This window comes from Oncorhynchus mykiss, chromosome 14 (genome assembly GCF_057628025.1).
Source record: "Oncorhynchus mykiss isolate SJ-2025 chromosome 14, ASM5762802v1, whole genome shotgun sequence".
In the NCBI taxonomy this organism is placed as follows: Eukaryota; Metazoa; Chordata; class Actinopteri; order Salmoniformes; family Salmonidae; genus Oncorhynchus; species Oncorhynchus mykiss.
In genome coordinates this window covers 36,196,346-36,212,312 of record NC_143035.1, presented here as the reverse complement: position 1 = coordinate 36,212,312, position 15,967 = coordinate 36,196,346, and the positions used below count along the sequence as shown (strand labels likewise).

The following is a 15,967-nucleotide window of genomic DNA, read 5'->3' as shown; positions in this document are numbered from 1 at the left end:
ACTACTGACCACATCTCAGGAGAGGTACCAGAGAAACACTATTTAATCACTACTGACCACATCTCAGGAGAGGTACCAGAGAAACACTGTTTAATCACTACTGACCACATCTCAGGAGAGGTACCAGAGAAACACTATTTAATCACTACTGACCACATCTCAGGAGAGGTACCAGAGAAACACTGTGTTATCACTACTGACCACATCTCAGGAGAGGTACCAGAGAAACACTGTGTTATCACTACTGACCACATCTCAGGAGAGGTACCAGAGAAACACTGTGTTATCACTACTGACCACATCTCAGGAGAGGTACCAGAGAAACACTGTGTTATCACTACTGACCACATCTCAGGAGAGGTACCAGAGAAACACTGTGTTATCACTACTGACCACATCTCAGGAGAGGTACCAGAGAAACACTGTGTTATCACTACTGACCACATCTCACGAGAGGTACCAGAGAAACACTGTTTAACCACTACTGCCCACATCTCAGAGAGGTACCAGAGAAACACTATTTAATCACTACTGACCACATCTCAGGAGAGGTACCAGAGAAACACTGTTTAATCACTACTGACCACATCTCAGGAGAGGTACCAGAGAAACACTATTTAATCACTACTGACCACATCTCAGGAGAGGTACCAGAGAAACACTGTTTAATCACTACTGACCACATCTCAGAGAGGTACCAGAGAAACACTGTGTTATCACTACTGACCACATCTCAGGAGAGGTACCAGAGAAACACTGTTTAACCACTACTGCCCACATCTCAGAGAGGTACCAGAGAAACACTGTTTAACCACTACTGACCACATCTCAGAGAGGTACCAGAGAAACGCTGTTTAATCACTACTGACCACATCTCAGGAGAGGTACCAGAGAAACACTATTTAATCACTACTGACCACATCTCAGAGAGGTACCAGAGAAACACTGTTTAACCACTACTGACCACATCTCAGGAGAGGTACCAGAGAAACACTATTTAATCACTACTGACCACATCTCAGGAGAGGTACCAGAGAAACACTGTTTAATCACTACTGACCACATCTCAGGAGAGGTACCAGAGAAACACTGTTTAATCACTACTGACCACATCTCAGGAGAGGTACCAGAGAAACACTGTTTAATCACTACTGACCACATCTCAGAGAGGTACCAGAGAAACACTGTTTAATCACTACTGACCACATCTCAGGAGAGGTACCAGAGAAACACTATTTAATCACTACTGACCACATCTCAGGAGAGGTACCAGAGAAACACTATTTAATCACTACTGACCACATCTCAGGAGAGGTACCAGAGAAACACTGTTTAATCACTACTGACCACATCTCAGGAGAGGTACCAGAGAAACACTGTTTAATCACTACTGACCACATCTCAGGAGAGGTACCAGAGAAACACTGTTTAATCACTACTGACCACATCTCAGAGAGGTACCAGAGAAACACTATTTAATCACTACTGCCCACATCTCAGAGAGGTACCAGAGAAACACTGTTTAACCACTACTGACCACATCTTAGGAGAGGTACCAGAGAAACACTATTTAACCACTACTGACCACATCTTAGGAGAGGTACCAGAGAAACACTATTTAACCACTACTGACCACATCTCAGGAGAGGTACCAGAGAAACACTGTTTAATCACTACTGACCACATCTCAGGAGAGGTACCAGAGAAACACTATTTAATCACTACTGACCACATCTCAGGAGAGGTACCAGAGAAACACTGTGTTAGCACTAATGCGGTATTAGATAGACATATTATTGGATATATAAGCCTCTATATAGATATATATCTGGCTTTTATGATTGACGATTCACATGTCATTTCTGTTTCTCAGTGTTCCAAGAGTTTGTTCGATGCAGCAATAAGGACATTGAACAGATCATCAAGAAGGAGATGTCTGGAGACGTGAAACAGGCCATGTATGGCATAGGTAAGGATTGTTCTGCATGGACAGTGGGGCGGCAGGGTAGCCTAGTGGTTAGAGCGTTGGACTAGTAACCGGTTGCAAGTTCAAATCCCCGAGCTGACAAGGTACAAATCTGTCGTCCTGAACAGACAAGTTAACCCACTGTTCCTAGGCCGTCATTGTAAATAAGAATTTGTTCTTAACTGACTTGTCTAGTTAAATAAAGGTGAAACAATTTTTTTAGGCTGTTGACAAATTACATCTTACAGGTTTGGCTATTGTAATATTTAGTTTTTGTTGACCTATCACATCTCTCTTTCTCTCTGCAGTTCGGAGTGTAAAGAACCAGTCTAATTACTTTGCTGAGCGTCTGTACAAAGCCATGAAGGTAGGTCTATTTTGTCTTCTTTTACAAAATGGCTCCCATTGCAGTCCAGCTATATTTTACTGGCCTGTGGATAGCTAGCTAAATGCAGTTTTTACTAGGCTAGCTGTTAGTACTAGCAGGGGATGGATTTTCTGAGCAGTTCATGTTGTTTATGCCTACCTGGTAGGCTATGTACTATGTGTTATGTATTGTGTTTTGTATTGTGTTTGTTATTGTGGTTTGTATTGTGTTATGTATTGTGTTTTGTATTGTGTTTGTTATTGTGTTTGTTATTGTGGTTTGTATTGTGTTTGTTATTGTGTTTGTTATTGTGTTTGTTATTGTGGTTTGTATTGTGTTTGTTATTGTGGTTTGTATTGTGTTTGTTATTGTGTTTGTTATTGTGGTTTGTATTGTGTTTGTTATTGTGGTTTGTATTGTGTTTGTTATTGTGTTTGTTATTGTGTTTGTTATTGTGGTTTGTATTGTGTTTGTTATTGTGGTTTGTATTGTGTTTGTTATTGTGGTTTGTATTGTGTTTGTTATTGTGTTTGTTATTGTGTTTGTTATTGTGGTTTGTATTGTGTTTGTTATTGTGGTTTGTATTGTGTTTGTTATTGTGTTTGTTATTGTGTTTGTTATTGTGGTTTGTATTGTGTTTGTTATTGTGGTTTGTATTGTGTTTGTTATTGTGTTTGTTATTGTGTTTGTATTGTGTTTTGTGTTGTGTTTTGTTTGTGTTGTGTTTGTTTTGTGTTTTGTATTGTGTTTTGTATCGTGTTTGTTATTGTGTTTGTTATTGTGTTTGTTATTGTGGTTTGTATTGTGTTTGTTATTGTGGTTTGTATTGTGTTTGTTATTGTGTTTGTTATTGTGTTTGTTATTGTGGTTTGTATTGTGTTTGTTATTGTGGTTTGTATTGTGTTTGTTATTGTGTTTGTTATTGTGTTTGTTATTGTGGTTTGTTATTGTGTTTGTTATTGTGTTTGTTATTGTGGTTTGTATTGTGTTTTGTGTTGTGTTTTGTTTGTGTTGTGTTTGTTTTGTGTTTTGTATTGTGTTTTGTATCGTGTTTGTTATTGTGTTTGTTATTGTGTTTGTTATTGTGGTTTGTATTGTGTTTGTTATTGTGGTTTGTATTGTGTTTGTTATTGTGTTTGTTATTGTGTTTGTTATTGTGGTTTGTATTGTGTTTGTTATTGTGGTTTGTATTGTGTTTGTTATTGTGTTTGTTATTGTGTTTGTTATTGTGGTTTGTTATTGTGTTTGTTATTGTGTTTGTTATTGTGGTTTGTATTGTGTTTTGTGTTGTGTTTTGTTTGTGTTGTGTTTGTTTTGTGTTTTGTATTGTGTTTTGTATCGTGTTTGTTATTGTGTTTGTTATTGTGTTTGTTATTGTGGTTTGTATTGTGTTTGTTATTGTGGTTTGTATTGTGTTTGTTATTGTGTTTGTTATTGTGTTTGTTATTGTGGTTTGTATTGTGTTTGTTATTGTGGTTTGTATTGTGTTTGTTATTGTGTTTGTTATTGTGTTTGTTATTGTGGTTTGTTATTGTGTTTGTTATTGTGTTTGTTATTGTGGTGGGTTTTGTTTTGGTTGTGTTTTGTTTGTGTTGTGTTTGTTTTGTGTTTTGTATTGTGTTTTGTATCGTGTTTGTTATTGTGTTTGTTATTGTGTTTGTTATTGTGGTTTGTATTGTGTTTGTTATTGTGGTTTGTATTGTGTTTGTTATTGTGTTTGTTATTGTGTTTGTTATTGTGGTTTGTATTGTGTTTGTTATTGTGGTTTGTATTGTGTTTGTTATTGTGTTTGTTATTGTGTTTGTTATTGTGGTTTGTATTGTGTTTTGTGTTGTGTGTTGTGTTTGTGTTGTGTTTTGTATTGTGTTTTGTGTTTTGTATTGTGTGTTGTGTTTGTTTTATGTTTGTTATAGTGTTTGTTATTGTGTTTAGTATTGTGTTTTTTATTGTGGTGTGTATTGTGTTTTGTATTGTGTTTGTTATTGTGTTTTGTATTGTGTGTTGTGTTTGTATTGTGTTTGTTTTATGTTTGTTATAGTGTTTGTTATTGTGTTTAGTATTGTGTTTTTTATTGTGGTGTGTATTGTGTTTTGTGTTGTGGTGGGTTTTGTATTGTGTGTTGTGTTTGTTTTATGTTTGTTATAGTGTTTGTTATTGTGTTTAGTATTGTGTTTTTTATTGTGGTGTGTATTGTGTTTTGTGTTGTGGTGGGTTTTGTATTGTGTTTTGTGTTTTCGTTTTGTGTTGTTTTGTGTTGTGTTTTGTGATTGTTTCGTGTTTTGTATTGTGATTGTTTTGTGTTTGTATTGTGTTTGTATTGTGTTGTGTTGTGTGTTTTGTATTGTGTTTTGTATTGTGTTTGTTTTTTATTGTGTTTTGTGTTTGTATAGTGTTTGTATTGTGTTGTGTTGTGTGTTTTGTATTGTGTTTTGTATTGTGTTTGTTTTTTATTGTGTTTAGTGTTTGTATAGTGTTTGTTGTGTTTTGTATTGTGTTTTGTGTTTTGTGTTGTGCTTGTATTGTGTTTTGTATTGTGTTTTGTATTGTGTTTTGTATTGTGTTTGTTGTGTTTTGTATTGTGTTTGTTTTGTATTGTGTTTTGTGTTTGTATTGTGTTTTGTTGTGTGTTTTGTATTGTGTTTTGTATTGTGTTTGTTTTTTATTGTGTTTTGTGTTTTGTATTGTGTTTTGTGTTGTGCTTGTATTGTGTTTTGTATTGTGTTTGTATAGTGTTTGTATAGTGTTTGTTGTGTTTTGTATTGTGTTTTGTGTTGTGCTTGTATTGTGTTTTGTATTGTGTTTTGTATTGTGTTTGTATAGTGTTTGTATAGTGTTTGTTGTGTTTTGTATTGTGTTTTGTATAGTGTTTGTTGTGTTTTGTATTGTGTTTTGTGTTTTGTGTTGTGCTTGTATTGTGTTTTGTATTGTGTTTTGTATTGTGTTTGTATAGTGTTTGTATAGTGTTTGTTGTGTTTTGTATTGTGTTTTGTGTTTTGTGTTGTGTTTGTATAGTGTTTATTGTGTTTTGTATTGTGTTTGTATAGTGTTTGTATAGTGTTTGTTGTGTTTTGTATTGTGTTTTGTGTTTTGTGTTGTGCTTGTATTGTGTTTTGTATTGTGTTTTGTGTTTTGTGTTGTGTTTGTATAGTGTTTATTGTGTTTTGTATTGTGTTTGTATAGTGTTTGTATAGTGTTTGTTTTGTTTTGTATTGTGTTTTTATAGTGTTTGTATAGTGTTTGTTGTGTTTTGTATTGTGTTTTTATAGTGTTTGTATAGTGTTTGTTGTGTTTTGTATTGTGTTTTGTATTGTGTTTGTATAGTGTTTGTATAGTGTTTGTTGTGTTTTGTATTGTGTTTGTATAGTGTGTGTTGTGTTTGTATAGTGTTTGTTGTGTTTTGTGTTGTGTTTTGTGTTGTGTTTTGTATTGTGTTTGTATAGTGTTTGTATAGTGTTTGTTGTGTTTTGTATTGTGTTTTGTATTGTGTTTGTATAGTGTTTGTATAGTGTTTGTTGTGTTTTGTATTGTGTTTGTATAGTGTGTGTTGTGTTTGTATAGTGTTTGTGTGTTTTGTGTTGTGTTTTGTGTTGTGTTTTGTATTGTGTTTGTATAGTGTTTGTGTGTTTTGTGTTGTGTTTTGTGTTGTGTTTTGTGTTGTGTTTTGTATTGTGTTTGTATAGTGTTTGTATAGTGTTTGTTGTGTTTTGTATTGTGTTTTGTATTGTGTTTGTATAGTGTTTGTATTGTGTTTGTTTTTTATTGTGTTTTGTATTGTGTTTGTATAGTGTTTGTTGTGTTTTGTATTGTGTTTGTATAGTGTTTGTATTGTGTTTGTTTTTTATTGTGTTTTGTATTGTGTTTGTATAGTGTTTGTATAGTGTTTGTTGTGTTTTGTATTGTGTTTGTATAGTGTTTGTATAGTGTGTGTTGTGTTTGTATAGTGTTTGTATAGTGTTTGTTGTGTTTTGTATTGTGTTTGTATAGTGTTTGTATAGTGTTTGTTGTGTTTTGTGTTGTGTTTTGTGTTGTGTTTTGTATTGTGTATTGTGTTTTGTATTGTGTGTCGTGTTTTGTGTTGTGTTTGTGTGGACCCCAGAGTATAGATGTTGATACATCAACAGTGAATACCAGGGATCCAGCTATATGGATAACCATGTGGCTCTTTCCTCTCTGCAGGGTATGGGCACAGACGACAGGGCTCTCATCCGCATCATGGTCTCACGCAGCGAAGTCGACCTTTTCAACATTCGCAAAGAGTTCAAGGAGACTCACGACTGTTCTCTCCATGAATTCATCCAGGTAGAAACCATGGTTGTAAGTTTTTATATTTTACATGGCGATTAACACACTGCTGTCTACTGTCTGCTGTGCTTTAAATATCCCTTTACATGTCCCTGTACCCTCGCACTGTCTGCTGTGTCTGTCTGTCTGTCTGTCTGTCTGTCTGTCTGTCTGTCTGTCTGTCTGTCTGTCTGTCTGCTGTGTCTGTCTGTGGTGTCTGTGGTGTCTGTCTGTCTGTCTGTCTGTCTGTCTGTCTGTCTGTCTGTCTGTCTGTGGTGTCTGTCTGTCTGTCTGTGGTGTCTGTCTGTCTGTCTGTCTGCTGTGCTTTACGTATCCCTTTACATGTCCCTGTACCCTCGCACTGTCTGCTGTGTCTGTCTGTCTGTCTGTCTGTCTGTCTGTCTGTCTGTCTGTCTGTCTGTCTGTCTGTCTGTCTGTCTGTCTGTGGTGTCTGTCTGTCTGTCTGTGGTGTCTGTCTGTCTGTCTGTCTGTCTGTCTGTCTGTCTGTCTGTCTGTCTGCTGTGTCTGTCTGTCTGGTCTCTGTCTGTCTGTCTGTCTGTCTGTCTGTCTGTCTGTCTGTGGTGTCTGTCTGTCTGTCTGTCTGTCTGTCTGTCTGGTCTCTGTCTGTCTGCTGTGTCTGTCTGCTGTACTTTACATATCCCTTTACATGTCCATGTACCCTCGCACTGTCTGTCTGTCTGTCTGTCTGTCTGTCTGTCTGTCTGCTGTGTCTGTCTGCTGTACTTTACATATCCCTTTACATGTCCATGTACCCTCGCACTGTCTGTCTGTCTGTCTGTCTGTCTGTCTGTCTGCTGTGTCTGTCTGCTCTGTCTGTCTGTCTGTCTGTCTTTCTGTCTGCTGTGTCTGTCTGCTGTGCTTTAAATATCCCTTTACATGTCCCTGTACCCTCGCACTCGTCTGCTGTGTCTGTCTGTCTGTCTGTCTGTCTGTCTGTCTGCTGTGTCTGTCTGTCTGTCTGTCTGTCTGTCTGTCTGTCTGTCTGTCTGTCTGTCTGTCTGTCTGTCTGCTGTGTCTGTCTGTCTGTCTGTCTGCGGTGTCTGTCTGTCTGTCTGCTGTGTCTGTCTGTCTGTCTGCTGTGTCTGTCTGTTTGTCTGTCTGTCTGCGGTGTCTGTCTGTCTGCGGTGTCTGTCTGTCTGTCTGTCTGTCTGTCTACTCTGCTGCACATACTATTTTGATCGAGACGGGTGGAACGGGGAAATGTTCTCTATAGCTTCCTGTGTTGGGTGGGGCTTTTGGCGCTGCGGCTGCCAAAATACAGCTGTTGAGGAATTTCCCCTGCATGCTCAACTTCCTCTATGTAAGCCGCCGAGCGTGATTGGCTAGGAGTTGCCTTGGCAGGAAGTGCCTCAATAACAGATCTATACTGGCTCTCACATGTAAAAAAAAAAAAAAAACACACACAAAAAACAGGGTTTACTAAATGTCACCCTATACCCTATGTAGTGCACAACCCTATTGGTCCTGGTTGAAAGTAGTGCACTTTCGAGAGAATAGGGTTCCATTTGGGTCACTCACCCCAGTCATAACTTTAGCAGGTTAGGGTGGCCCTTAAATAATGTCTATGATATTAGCTCCTAACCAACTGTGCTATTTTATTTATTTTTTTCGCATTGTTTGTAACTTATTTTTATACATAATGTTGCTGCTACCGTCTCTTATGACCCAAAAAAAGAGCTTCTCGACATCCGATGTGAACAAGACCTTTAAACAGGTCAACATTCACAAAGCCGCAGGGCCAGAAGGATGACCAGGACGCGTACCCAAAGCATGCGTGGACCAACTGGCAAAGTGTCTTCACTGACATTTTCAACCTCTCCCCGACCCAGTCTGTAATACCTACTTGTTTCAAGAAGACCACCGTAGTCCCTGTGCCCAAGAAGAACGCAAAGGTAAACTGCATAAATGATTAACTCGCGTCAGTAGCCATGAAATGCTTTGAAAGGTTGGTCATGGCTCCCATCAACACCATTATCCCAGAAACTCCACACTGCCCTCGCACTCCACACTGCCCTTTCCCACCTGGACAAAAGGAACACCTATGTGAGAATGCTGTTCATTGACTACAGCTCAGCGTTCAACACCATAGTGCCCACAAAACTCATCACTAAGCTAAGGACTCTGAGTCGAAACACCTCCCTCTGCAACTGGATCCTGAACTTCCTGACGGGCCGGGCCGCCCCCAGGTGGTGAGGGTAGGCAACAACACATCTGCCACGCTGGTCCTCAACACTGGGACCCCTCAGGGGTGTGTACTTAGTCCCCTCCTGTGCTCCCTGTTCACCCACGACTGTGTTGCCCCGCACGACTCCAACACCATCATTAAGTTTCGTGACTACACAACAGTGGTAGGCCTGATCACCGACAACAATGAGACAGCCTATAGGGAGGAGGTCAGAGACCTGGCAGTGTGGTGCCAGGACAACAACCTCTCTCTCAATGTGAGCAAGACAAAGGAGCTGATCGTGGACTATAGGAAAAGGAGTGCCGAACAGGCCCCCATTAACATCAACAGGGCTGTAGTGGAGCAGGTTGAGAGCTTCAAGTCCCTTGGTGTCCACATCACCAACAAACTAACATGGTCCAAGCACACCAAGACAGTCGTGAAGAGGGCACGACAAAACCTTTTCCCCCTCAGGTGACTAAAAAGATTTGGCATGGGTTCTCAGAGCCTCAAAGTTCTACAGCTGCACCATCGAGAGCATCCTGACTGGTTGCATCACTGCCTGGTATGGTAACTGCTCGGCATCTGACCATAAGGCGTTACAAAGGGTAGTGCGGACGGCCCAGTACATCACTGGGGCCAAGCTTCCTGACATCCAGAACCTATTTAACAGGTGACTCCAGCCACCCCAGCCATAGATTGTTCTCTCTACTACCGCACAGCAAGCGGTACCAGAGCGCCAAGTCTGTGACCAAAAGGCTCCTCAACAGCTTCTACCCCCAAGCCATAAGACTGCTGAACAATATCAAATGGCCACCGGACTATTTACATTGACCCCCCCCCTGTTTTTACACAAATGCTACTCGCTGTTTATTATCTATGCATAGTCACCTTACAAATGACGTCATCTATTAACTCGGTACTGGTACCCCCTGTATAGAGCCTTGTAATTGTTATGTAATTATCTTGTGTTACTTTTGGATTTTTTTTACTTTAGTTTATTTAGTAAATATTGAACTACATTGTTAGTTAGGGGCCTGTAAGTAGGCATTTCACGGTAAGGTCTACACCATGTTGTATTCAGCATTTCACGGTAAGGTCTACACCATGTTGTATTCAACATTTCACGGTAAGGTCTACACCATGTTGTATTCAGCATTTCACGGTAAGGTCTACACCATGTTGTATTCAACATTTCACGGTAAGGTCTACACCATGTTGTATTCAGCATTTCACGGTAAGGTCTACACCATGTTGTATTCAGCATTTCACGGTAAGGTCTACACCATGTTGTATTCAACATTTCACGGTAAGGTCTACACCATGTTGTATTCGGCGTGTGTGACAAATAAAGTGTGATTTGACTTGACTTGAAGAGCTATTATGGAACAGAGGAGATTGATATACGGATTGGTTGAAAGAGTGGAGATGTCACATGCTGTAAATACCCGTTGTTGTGCCATAAAAATACAATAAAATCTAACTTGATTTGGAGACATTCTTGATTGCTGTGTAAAATGCTGTTTTGCATGAATAATGTATTTCAAAACCAATTTTAAACTTAGGTTCTGACAAGTGATAACTTCTTTGCTTTCTATGAAGGTTTTTCCACTAACCCTGTGTGTCTCTGTGAGGTACTGTACTGTATGTGTCTCTGTGAGGTACTGTACTGTATGTGTCTCTGTGAGGTACTGTATGTGTCTCTGTGATGTACTGTATGTGTCTCTGTGAGGTACTGTGTGTGACTCTGTGAGGTACTGTGTGTGTCTCTGTGAGGTACTGTATGTGTCTCTGTGAGGTACTGTACTGTATGTGTCTCTGTGAGGTACTGTACTGTATGTGTCTCTGTGAGGTACTGTACTGTATGTGTCTCTGTGAGGTACTGTGTGTGTCTCTGTGAGGTACTGTATGTGTCTCTGTGATGTACTGTATGTGTCTCTGTGAGGTACTGTATGTGTCTCTGTGAGGTACTGTATGTGTCTCTGTGAGGTACTGTATGTGTCTCTGTGAGGTACTGTATGTGTCTCTGTGATGTACTGTATGTGTCTCTGTTATTGTACTGTACTGTATGTGTCTGTGTGAGGTACTGTATGTGTCTCTGTGAGGTACTGTGTGTGTCTCTGTGATGTACTGTATGTGTCTGTTATTGTACTGTACTGTATGTGTCTCTGTTATTGTACTGTACTGTGTGTGTCTGTTATTGTACTGTACTGTGTGTGTCTCTGTGAGGTACTGTATGTGTCTCTGTTATTGTACTGTACTGTATGTGTCTCTGTTATTGTACTGTACTGTGTGTGTGTCTCTGTGAGGTACTGTATGTGCCTCTGTTATTGTACTGTACTGTATGTGTCTCTGTTATTGTACTGTACTGTGTGTGTGTCTCTGTGAGGTACTGTATGTGTCTCTGTTATTGTATTGTATGTGTGGTATTACTCAGTTGACAATGCTTTTACGGTGGGAGCTGCATCATAGACCTAACTGATTAGTACCGCCACTCTGAATTACTTATAACTTAGAATATTTATATAGCTATATGATGTGTGATATAATCTAAGTTATAAAATATGCAATATAATCTAAATTATAAACTGGGTGGGTCGAGCCCTGAATGCTGATTGGCTGAATGCCGTGGTATATCAGACAGTATACCACGGGTATGACGTTGGTAACCAGTTTATAATAGCAATAAGACACCTCAGGGGTTTGTGATAAATGGCCAATATATCACGGCTAAGGGCTGTATTCAGGCACTCCGCGTTGCGTTGTGCATAATAACAGCCCTTAGCCGTGGTATATTGGCCCTATACCACACCCCCTCAGGCCTTATTGCTTAATTATATAATATGTGATATAATAACGTATACTGTTCGAACACTCAGTAAAAGAGGCACTAAATACTCCTTCCTCTCAATGTGTGTTCAATTTTGTGTTCAAAATTTGAATGTGTTCCAAATGGCCCCGTTTCCTAAATAGGCCATTTGGGACGGAGACTGTTTTAGTAAGTTCCTAAAAAGCTGTTACTTCCTCTTTCAGGGTGATACCTCAGGGGACTACCGTAAGACCCTGCTGATGCTGTGTGGAGGACAAGACTAGAACCAGAACCACCCAGCAGGCTTCCAGAAGGCTCTAGAACACCAGTGGAGCTTCTGGAACACTCTAGAATCTACCGGTCAACTGTGCTGTGCGTACATCCCCATTGAACCCCGTGTGGATAGTCAGTCTGCTCTGTTTGTCCCACACCGCTGCCACTCCTCTGCCAAAAGTGACCTATGACCTCAACAGCCTCCCCATATAGTCCCTGTTCCGTTCAGCCTTCCTAGCTTCCTTGAAGTAATCACAGATCTAATTTGGTTCAAGTGATTTTAGGGTGCTAACCTTGCTGTACTTACACGTATCACTAACTAATGATGCATTTGTAAAGAAGTGGAACAGGAGCCAAAGCTCTGTGCTGTCACCTCCGTGTCAGCTAGCCTGTCTTCTTCATGTCAAATCTTTCTTCTTCTTCTTTTTTTTTACAGAACTTCTGTAGTGTTAGCGGTATTTACATTGAAAGTGAGAGATAGGAAACTGCTTGCCTATGTGTCTAACTGTCAACCTTTTTTTTTTGTATAGCGCTTCTACAGTGCGATAGGTCAATAGGTCATCCATCCAATGAATACTGTATGGTTTTGGGCACGTTACATTGTTTCGCCTGATAATTAAAGGGATGCGTCGTAGTACTGTATTCTGTTTCCTTGTCTTTATTCGAAGACCGATTGGACTGATAAGATATGATCTATATTATGACAAATGCATATACGTAAACATGCATAAATGTTCTAACAGCATTGAATACATTTCAACCAAATTCCGTGTAATTTTGGCTGAGATCATTTTAAAGCCCTGGGTTGATCTCTGCTGACAGTGCTCCAGATATAGCAGGACCGTGTCAATGTCTCTACGTACCAAATGGCACGTTGTCCCCTACATAGTGCACTACTTTTGACCAGAGCCCTATATGAGCCCCGGTCAAAAGTAGTGCACTATACATAGGGAATAGGATGCTATTTGGTACGTGTCACTGTGGTTCACTATGTTTAGCAACCTGGGTAGCTTCTGGGTGCAGTTCAATGATTAACTATTGATGTTGGCAGAGGGGCACTGGGCAAAGCTTTAGAATCAGGAAACTCCCTACTTACATCCTAAACAACACCCTATTTCCTACACAGTGCACTTCTTTTAACCAGACCCCTATGGGTTCAGGTCAAGTGTAGTGCACTATTTAGGGAATAGGCTACCACTTTGGACACAACACTTTTATATAATTCACTCAATGCCTCTCCCACTGAACCAACAGTACATAAAAGTTAACCAATCTTTAAAAAAACAGGATGTTGTATTCTTCTCAGTCCTCGTAAATCACTGTGTCTCATTAAAGACGGGTTGATGCCCGTCATCACAGTCATCAAAAGGGTTTTCGTAGATAAATTGCCATTTTCTTTTTAATCACATACGTTTTGTTCTTTATTTCATACACTTTGGCAGGACGATGAGAGATCTCTAAATTATATATCATCTCTGGCACATACGGTTAGTGTACACAATATTAAGAACACCTGCTTTTTCCATAATATAGACTGGTGAAAGCTATGATCCCTTATTGAAGTCAATTTTTAAATCCACTTAAAACAGTGTATACGAAGGGGGGGTGAGACAGGTTAAACAAGGATTTGTTTTGTTGTTGTTGTGCGCCATTTCAGAGGGTGAATGGGCGAGACGAAATGTCAGTGTCTTTGAACGGGGTATGGTAGTAGGTGCCAGGATCCCCCCCGGTTTGTGTCAAGAACTGCAACGCTGCTGGGTTTTTCACAGTCAACAGTTTCCCGCCTGTATCAAGAATGGTCCACCTCCCAAAGGACGTCCAGCCAAATCCCAACTGTGGGAAGCATCGGAGTCAACATGGACCATCGATGTGGAACGGGGGGTGGAACGTGGGGGGGGGGGGGGGGGGGTGCTACCCAATATTAGGAGAAGGTGTTCTTAATGTTTTGTACACTCAGTGTATAGTTAGTTACGTGTACAGTTAGAATCAGTGGAGGCTGCTGAGGGGATGTAGTAGTCTGATAGTGGAGGCTGCACAGTAGTCTGACATTCTATATTTTAACCACATAAGGTTGGTGGCACCTTAATTGAGGAGGACGGGCTCGTAATAATGTCTGGAACTGAGCGAATGGAATGGCATCAAACACTGTAGAAAGCATGTGTTTGAAATCATTCCACTCATTCCCCTACAGACATTATCGCGAGCCCGTCCTCCTCAATTAAGGTGCCACCAACCTTCTGTGGTTAAAATATAGAATGTCAGACTACTGTGACTACTGACAAGAGGTCTCACAATGTTTCAATCTACTGAATGTAATGAGCTGTATTATGTACTGTATGATGTATAATGTACTGTATGATGTATAATGTACTGTATAATGTATGATGTACTGTATAATGTATGATGTACTGTATGATGTATAATGTACTGTATAATGTATAATGTACTGTATGATGTATAATGTACTGTATAATGTATGATGTACTGTATAATGTATGATGTACTGTATAATGTATAATGTACTGTATAATGTATAATGTACTGTATGATGTATAATGTACTGTATAATGTATAATGTACTGTATGATGTATAATGTACTGTATAATGTATAATGTACTGTATAATGTATGATGTACTGTATGATGTATAATGTATTGTATAATGTATAATGTACAGTATGATGTACTGTATGATGTATAATGTACTGTATAATGTATGATGTACTGTATAATGTATAATGTACTGTATAATGTATGATGTACTGTATAATGTATGATGTACTGTATAATGTATAATGTACTGTATAATGTATAATGTACTGTATGATGTATAATGTACTGTATAATGTATAATGTACTGTATAATGTATGATGTACTGTATGATGTATAATGTACAGTATGATGTACTGTATGATGTACTGTATGATGTATTATGTACTGTATGATGTATGATGTACTGTATGATGTATTATGTACTGTATGATGTATTATGTACTGTATGATGTATGATGTACTGTATGATGTATGATGTACTGTATGATGTTTGATGTAGTGTATGATGTATGATGTACTGTATGATGAATGATGTATGATGTACTGTATGATGTATGATGTGCTGTATGGTGTACTGTATGTTGTATGATGTATGATGTACTGTATGGTGTACTGTATGATAAATTATGTATGACGTACTGTATGGTGTATGATGTACTATATGATGTACTCTATGATGTATGATGTACTGTGTGTACTGTATGTTGTATGATGTATGATGTACTGTGTGTACTGTATGATGTATGATGTACTGTATAATGTATGATGTACTGTGTGATGTATGATGTACTATATGATGTACTCTATGATGTATGATGTACTGTATGATGTTCTGTATGATGTACTCTATGATGTATGATATACTGTGTGATGTCCTGTATGATGTATGATGTTTGATGTACTGTATGATGTTTGATGTATGATGTACTATATGATACATTATGTATGATGTACTATATGATGTATGATGTACTGTATGATGTATGATGTACTGTATAATGTACTGTATGATGTACTGTATGATGTATGATGTACTGTATGTTGTATGATGTACTGTATGTTGTATGATGTACTGTATGTTGTATGATGTATTGTATGATGTATGATGTTTTGTATGATGTATGATGTACTGTGTGATATAGGATGTACTGCATGATGTATGATGTACTGTGTGATGTACTGTATGATGTACTGTATGTTGTATGATGTACTGTATGATGTATGATGTACTGTGTGTACTGTATGATGTATGATGTACTGTGTGATGTACTGTATGATGTATGATGTACTGTGTGTACTGTATGATGTATGATGTACTGTGTGATTTATGATGTACTATATGATGTACTGTATGATGTGTGATGTACTGTATGATGTTCTGTATGATGTACTGTATAATGTATGATGTACTGTATCATGTATGATGTACTGTGTGATGTACTGTATAATGTACTGTATGTTTTATGATGTACTGTATGATGTACTGTATGTTGTATGATGTACTGTATGACATATGATGTACTATGTGATGT

At 38.8% G+C, this 15,967-nt stretch overlaps 1 protein-coding gene across 2 annotated transcripts in view; it reads left to right on the top strand.

Annotated features, from left to right (window-relative positions):
* The window catches only part of LOC110489191 (annexin A6), a 41,548-nt gene extending 29,025 nt beyond the window's left edge, over nt 1–12,523 (top strand). The window contains exons 22-25 of one of the 2 annotated variants that reach the window (XM_036943458.2): nt 1,874–1,969; nt 2,275–2,333; nt 6,510–6,647; nt 11,833–12,523. In XM_036943458.2, the coding sequence (XP_036799353.1) occupies nt 1,874–1,969; nt 2,275–2,333; nt 6,510–6,647; nt 11,833–11,892 (353 nt within the window). In that variant the 3' untranslated portion in view covers nt 11,893–12,523. The remainder of the gene's footprint in view (nt 1–1,873; nt 1,970–2,274; nt 2,334–6,509; nt 6,648–11,832) is intronic. The other variant, XM_036943459.2, reaches the window with a different exon arrangement.
* The last annotated feature ends 3,444 nt before the right edge of the window (nt 12,524–15,967 follow it).